Here is an 8,228-nt window from a genome sequence, read left to right on the forward strand (position 1 = left end):
TAAAGCTTCAAACAATTTATTATTCTGCTGCTTATAGTAATTTATCAATACAATACAACACCTTTACATAATTGTCAAGTGCTCAGAATGAATGTATACACTAGATATTTAATCTGCCCTCGAATTATCATAATATCTAAAATGATTAAAAGTTAAAAAAAAAACAACATCAGTTTCTACTGTCATCTTTAGAATTTACTTTTAAGAAATACAGTGTACCTGATTATTTAAGTGTAATTAATTGTTTATCTTCTCTGTTTGTAATTATAGTTGTATATTCATAGATATGCTTAATGCACCAGTACAAATCATCATTGTTTAATAGTACATTTACTGATAAGCCATTCTAGTAATTAATCTCCTGATGCCCTTGATGATGATCATTTATATTACAATGGTGTGAAATAACATAAATTACATTTTAAAGAAGTTATGTTTAAAAGATCATTGATTTAGTCACTAACATAAATAGAATTTATTGCTTTAATCATTAGTTTGTTACAACATTCAAATATTTGTCCTATTATTACTACTATGACTTTTTATAATTTTTATTTTATTTTAATTTGTATTTATATTGCATAGCCTTAATGGACTTTAATCTTTTATTTTTAATAATAACTCTACAAAATGATTATTGGGTAAAAATAAAAGTGATTATTTAATTGAAGATATTTATTTATTAAAAATTAATTATCTATTTATTTTAGCAAATACAGACCAATATATTACTTATGAAAGATAAAACTTTTAATGTAAGAAGAACAACATACCATGTCAAGAATCTAACCCAAAACATTCAGATGAAAGGCAGAAATGCTATTATTTCTGCCACTGAGGCGAGCAGTGTACAGAAAATTAATTTAATATTTTACAAGAATAAATTTAAAATGATTGTTTTAATGCATCATTCCTTGAGGGCGTATTTATGAGCTCATTTATTTACAGTTGCTCAATTCCTTCAGCAGTTTGTTCCATTTGGGTATTGTCTGTGTATTTCATGGTAACAAAAGCCTTACAGTATTTTTAAGAATAATATATTGGTGAAAAAGTAGTCCTATTGGTGTAGAGCTGTTACTCAATTATAGCTAGTTTAAAAATGTAAATTTAGAGAAAGTTCATATAATTGACCAACAATTTTTTTTCATAATAATTCATAACATGATGAATCGAATTGAAAAATGTATTCTGAACAATGGTGCCCATTTGTTAATGCTATTCTGTTAAATAAGATAAAGTATATTAATTACTGGTTTTTTAATTCTTTCATTACTCCTAAATAGATTTACACTGGAAATTCAAAAATCATCACATTCTTGCACCAAGCACTCTGTAATTTTAAATGACAATAAAAATAACACATTTACGAAATTGTAGCTAAGAAATAATAAAATCTTATAAGAAAACAACATATTATAGTAAATACGATTATAAAAAAGAAGGTAGCAAGCCTAGAATAAAATTCCACTGCATTTCAGTGAACTATGCTAGGTTATTCTATTAGATATTGATTCATTTTTACCACAGTACATTTTTCTTTTAGAGTTTGTTTATGAAATTTTATGTTGTTGCCAGTTGTAACTGTTTTTTTATTGAAATCAAAAACAATTTTGTTTAGTTATATTTTCTTTGAATAATTGTAATATATTTTTCATTCCATTTGCAATGTATTAAACGTTTTTTTCCTTCTGTCTATTTCTTGCTTTATTTCTTTTGTCTTTGATTGGTGATTTATACAATGAATTTTTTTCATTATTAGTTTTCAGTCAATTAGTTGAATTTAGTAGAATTCATTCGTTTACAGTAATTTAAGTTATAAGTTTACCTGATATGTTCTTTTCTCTTCCTCCATCCCAATCTTCACTCTGAAGAACAAACAAATTTTTAGATATAAAAATTGGATCTGTGTCCTTGCTTCCAGGCATAGCTTACAGATCTCCATGTTCCGGTTACTTACATTTGTTAAAAAGTACTTTAACAGAAGCTATATACAAATACCAACAAATAATAACCACAGGGATTTCAATGTTTACTAGCTGAATGTTGGTTTTGAAAGTAAGCAGCACCTAATTCTGTCAGTTTTTATGAGGCAAAAACTTTATCCTTGGCTTGCCTAGAAAACTTTTCTAATGCCAAATGAATGTTATCTAGCTGTGTCAACTGTAAAACTAAATTTGTATGAATGAATAAAATTTAAATCAATGTGTTTCAACACTAAACTTTATAATTTTCATTTTTTGGAAGTAATTATTCACCAATGTTCGTCATATATATGAACAAGATGTTCCCAAGACCATAAGCCAGTCAACTTATATTCTGTGTTGATATAAATTTCCATCATGCTGCCAGTTATTCATTAAATTCAGATGAATACAATTTGGTTGTTTTTAATCTGTTTTCATATGTACTTCTGATAAATTTTACTTTATTATGATAAATCTATCACAACTTCCAATATACTGTTTGTTATGGTTTACTTTCAATATTCTCATGAAATTGATGGGATTTTTTTTTTAAACCCTTCTACTTATGGTATAAATTTCATTACTCATAATTTTAATCACTGGAATATTACTACAACAACTCTCTAAAGTCAAGAAGCCCCATTACTTCTAATCACAAACCTGGGTTCAGTATTCTGTGTTCCATACTAAAAAAGATATAAAAAGTGCAGTTTATCGCCAGTTAAGTTAATATTTAAGCAAAAAGAAATGCCTCCTCCCTCATTAGTCCATTTCATTCTTCTATAACACAACTTCAGTTTTAAAAGTTACTGTAATTATTTGCATCACCAAACATCAAAAGTATTTAACAGCTTTAATATTGTTTGATTTGTCTTAATTCTTTAATAAGTTTTTTTCCAATTCTCCTTAAAAAGCTTAAAACTCAGTTTAATATCATAGACGTACTTGAAACATCTTAAACCCATCTATACCCATCTTTAACATCTATACCGATCTGTTAGAAATTAACTGCTTTTAAGTAGAATAACAGTTTTAACAGTTATGCTCCAAGATAGAGATTTTGCCTCCTCTTTTTTCTACTTCATAAGTAATATAATGAAATGGATCACATCTTTGTATATGTGATCTTTAAACATGGATATCACTGAATTTCAGTAAAATGAAATTTATATCAGTAGGTTATTGTCATTTGTAAATTTTGGATATTTTAGTTATTCTAAGGTTTAGTTGTAATGTTTAAATGATAAATTAATTCAACTTATGCTTCAACAAAACCTTGAACTTTTGTTCAGCTGACACATGCATGCAATGAACCATTTGTCGCAATGGACCAACTTAATTAAAACACTTCACCAATTCATGCACATCTCTTTGGTGTTGTAGCTCTTATAAACCCATAGTAAATACACTACTTTATTGAGAAAAAAATTAGAATTTGTTGTATACCTTAATTTATTCACTGATTTAAATAATAAATTGCAAACAACACTACATTATTGCATTTGTTTTATATTTGATTCCAAAATTAAATTATATTTTCCTTTTATTTTCACTGATCAATTATGCAATATGCTGGCTTGAATAAATTTCTGTCACACATTCTATTGCAAAGAATTTCATGTATCAATGTTCTTATGGTTTTTGATGGCCCTTTGAGTAATCCACATCTTGTGACCTAGTAGGGAAATTTTACTTTTGAAATAGCATACCATGAAGGCATCTTTATCTTTCAAAAGAAAGAAATGAAATGAGGAAAATTGTACAACTTTATGCTGTACATTTATGTTATACAATACAAAAGCTGTCATTTCCTCAGAAATTATAACTTTCGATACCTAATTCATATTTTTGGCTATACCTAAAACAAGTAAATCTGAGCAATACTCCATTTAGAGGTATTTCATGTAAACAAATCTATCTTTTATTTATGTTAAAAATTTTATATTTTTATTAAGATACAATCGTTTTTGCAGTCATTAAATATTGCTAAGTTTACTAGTTTTTATTTTTTAACTTGCTTACTTTTAACTTATTTCTTACTATTTACTCACTTTCAAAATAAATTAATTGACACCAACTGAAGAAGATGCTACTAATTAGCTCCAAAAGGTCATATGGAAAAAAAAGTTCCACTATTTTGAAACTGGGTCATTTTATATTTATTAACCGACCTTCTTCCAAAAACAATTCTTTAATCTGGCCTCTCCATAGATATCCACTTGCTCTCAGCAACTACTGCATGCCAGTCTCTAACTAACAGTTAGGTCATACTTATTATCACTGAAGGTTAACTCATGATCACTAAAAGATATTTTTATCAGTATGAATAATTCACTTCTTATAAATATGTACTTTAATTTTTTAAAATAAAATTTTGTTCATAATTAAGTATTTATTATTGTATTGCTCTTCCTTTGCCATGAGATATTAACAAATAGATGCACAACTATTTTTCTGTTCATTGCCAAGCTACTTGATAGGTCAATATGTTACAATTGTGTCACACAATGCTGTTCATTGTTTTGCCAGTGTGACATCACTATTATTAATATGTAAAAATCAATTTATGTTTTCCCTTCTCAATAAATTTAATCGAGTATGAATAAAAAATTACAGAACTACTATGATTGAAGAGACAATTTCTGTTTTTTAATCCAAATGAGCATCATTTTTAGTTTGTTATGAGAAAGAACATCATTACGCTTTTCTTACAATTAATAATAAATTACAAAACTATTTAAAAGATATTTCTACTAATTTATTTAAAATAAAATTAAAAGATTTTATTTTACTAAAACAATATTACTACTATGTTGATGAATTTTAAATAATACTAATCAAACAGGAATATTACATGTAATAAATTTGAAATTTTATTTTTTTTATTTTCTGAATTCCATTTAATTTAAAATAATTTTCATTAACGCTTTCTGGATTGATTTATTTTACAATTATCTTATTTGTTTACAATCTTTGCATATTTAATTTAATATTACTTCATATACTTTTACTTTAAATTATTAATGTGGACCATAACCATTTTTATTTTTTAGTTTATATTCTTCATTTATTTTATTGTTTTGATCAAGATTATACCATGGTTTCCCTTTGATCTATCCAGGCAAATTCTGGAATAGTTCCTTTGATTAATCGTGGAGTACATACCTACCCATACCTAATGCGATTTATGTATTTGAGTTATATCCCAATCAAAATAAAAGATTATTTACATATGTATAAACACATGTTCTGGCAGACTGACTGATTCATCTACGCTCAGTAAAAATTACTGAAGATAATTTGATGAAAATTTGTATACACTTTCTTTTTACAGTGTAAAAGCACATAAAAAAGGAGATTTTTGAAATTCCGAGTTTAAAGGGTTAAAATGGAGTAACAATGAAATTTACTATTCTTTTTTAATTTCTCAGTAACAAATGAAGATATCAACTTGATTTTGGTGTGTGTAATTTTCATGTAAATATCTAAAAGTTGGTTTCTAGATTTTTTGAAATTCAACCTTGATAGGGATGAAGAAAGGTAAAAACAATTTGAACAATTCTTGCAAATTTTCCCATTTCTGACTATACAAAATGAAATATTCATTAGATTTGGGCTTGCAAATACTCTTCAGATAAATATCTAAAAACCATTTTTGGGATTATTTTAAATTTCAATTTTTTAAGGGATGTGATGATGTACGGCGGATCATCAGCACAGCCACTGCCATTGTTACTGTACTCATATGTTGCACAACTGGCTGCACCTGCCTCCGTTACTTGAGTAAAAAATGTAAAATTAAAAAAATTGACTGCAACGGAGATACTAATATGTATGTGTATATATATGTATGTGTATATATATATATATATATATATATATATATATATATATATATATATATATATATATTGTAATCCACCAATCTCCCTGCAGAGTGGTAGCACCTCGCCCTTTCATCTGAAGGTCCTGGGTTCGAATCCCGGTCAGGCGTGGCATTTTTAAAAATTATAAATTTCCATTTTCACATTACCATGGACAAGCTTCTTTGCGAGCTTCTACGGATTCATCAGTCAGTAAATAAAATAGAATAAAATATATATATGCACTCATTTCTATTACAAATGTTATTAGTTTTTCATTTTAGTAATTCCTTTTTCTCTTTCCGTGTACTTATTTTACTTCAAATTTACATTTTTTTAGAGTTAAAAAGTAATACACCTTAATAGATCACACAAATTTTCTAGTACACAAGTAATAGATTACCGTATGTTACATTCAAGAACAATTCAGGTTATAGTCTGTAAACCTTCTCATAATATCAGGTAATCTCCACAGATGAACTGATAATTTTTGTACTAAAATATTATGATTACAAAATTACCTCTAAAATTTGCTTACACTAATTTGCATACAATTGAATCCTAATCTTTAACAAATTATTTAGTAAATTGATCTTTTGTTTCCCCCTTATTAATAAAGCCACCAACTTCCTAAATTTTTTGGGTGGATAATTCCAGTCATAATTTTTTACTATTTTTTTAATAAATGAAATACTGCTGAATTTTTAGTTAAGTTAAAATTAGACCATTAATTCTAAAATAGTTATTATTTAATTGAAATGGATGTCAAAAATACATTCTTTTGTTTAAATTAAATTTTTCATTTATCTAGTTACTAAAATTTTATGTTTAATTAAAAAAAAAAAAAATAGGTAGAAATGATCATAGCTTTCTACAAAATGGACATTAACAGTTAAATTTTATGTTACTCTCCCGAAAAAAATATAAAATTCTTATTTGAAGACTCATTCTGCAAAACTCATTTAGTTCTAGCCCCGACTGATTTAGGTTACAATTTATTTACAAGTGCTTTTATAAATTTTTATGATAATCGTTTAACTCGAAACGTTATCTAAATAATGATTAAAGAAATAAATTATACGACACGAGAAGATAAATTTGTTATTATATTTTTACGAAGGAAATATTTGTTTCGCGGTTTTATTCTTAGAATTTTCAGATTATTAAATTCTGTTTAAAATTACTGTCGATCTCAGTGATGGAGTGGTAGGTAGCCACTCGGCCTTTCAACGTGAGCCCCCGAGTTTGAATCCCGGTCAGATTATGGCATTTTTCATAGCTACAAATTTCGATTTTCAAATCTCCTTGTAACAAGCTTCTTCGTAAGGTTCTGCGATAAATTAATTCATCAATTAAAAAACATAAAACAGTAAAATTACTTTCAGTACCAATAAAAAATGTGAACGTAGATCGCAGTTGATTTTAATTTTTTTTTCATGGATATTATTATTCTGTTTGCAGACGTTCAGTAGTAATAATTTATGTAATAAACAATTATGTAATTATGTAATTATGTCAAAATTATTTAATTAGGAAAATATAAAATTATTTAATTCCATGTTTATTGTTTTATTTTACAAACGGACCTAGAGTTATGGTGGAGTTTATCATTCATTTGTAACTGAAAATATGGACCGACCATTATCAGTTTTAGTTACACGTGCATTCCACACATCTCAGAAATGGTCGACCAGAAACAAGATTAAATGGTGACTGAACAAGATTACACTTCTCTTACACTCCTACATATTATTCTCATTCATCCTATGAAATAATTCGTGACGGTGATTCCCGGAGACTAAGCAGGAAAAAAGTATGTAGAGATAAATTTGTGAATTTTTTCTTACGCATAAAATTACTAAAACATGTACGTTTTTACACGTTACAGTGTCGACAAAAGTTTAAAAATGAATAATTATTAATAAATAAATTCTTTTACGCAACTTACCTCCTTGTTTCTTCCTTCAGAGAAATTTGGAACGCATTCCACAATCGGAGTAGTCATCCTTACAGCGGTTAAAGTAATACTGATGAAGAAGAATTCAAAACTTACTGGTCGTCGTGTTAGTTCTTGTTTTTAAATTATCTCATTACATAATAAAAGTTTTATCAGCCAGGTCTATGTCGTATATTCAAACGACAAAGACAAGGTCAACAGGGTAATATCCTAAACCTCGGGACGTAGTTGAAAGATTATAAATGTTACAGAATATTATGTATACTGCACATATGTACAATATATTTTTCTTTTCAAACGAAAAATAAAACATTCGCGCTTAAAAAAATAAATAAATGGAGAACGAATAAATATACAGAGTAACAAATTCTAATAGCTATTTTTGTCGAATCAGAATTATAATTATAATTTTTCATCATCCCGATCCTGAAAAGGTCATTCAAA

The 8,228-nt window shown here is 27.0% G+C and overlaps 1 protein-coding gene across 2 annotated transcripts in view; it reads right to left on the reverse strand.

The window, feature by feature from the left end:
* The window catches only part of LOC142319040 (formimidoyltransferase-cyclodeaminase-like), a 70,443-nt gene extending 62,541 nt beyond the window's left edge, over positions 1-7,902 (reverse strand). Inside the window, exon 1 of one of the 2 annotated variants that reach the window (XM_075355873.1) lies at positions 7,776-7,902. In XM_075355873.1, coding sequence (XP_075211988.1) covers positions 7,776-7,832 — 57 coding nt within the window. In that variant the 5' untranslated portion in view covers positions 7,833-7,902. Of the gene's footprint in view, positions 1-773; positions 794-7,775 lie in introns of those variants that run through there. The other variant, XM_075355874.1, reaches the window with a different exon arrangement.
* Positions 7,903-8,228: the final 326 nt, after the last annotated feature.

Source organism: Lycorma delicatula, chromosome 2, assembly GCF_047948215.1.
Source record: "Lycorma delicatula isolate Av1 chromosome 2, ASM4794821v1, whole genome shotgun sequence".
NCBI classification, from domain to species: Eukaryota; Metazoa; Arthropoda; class Insecta; order Hemiptera; family Fulgoridae; genus Lycorma; species Lycorma delicatula.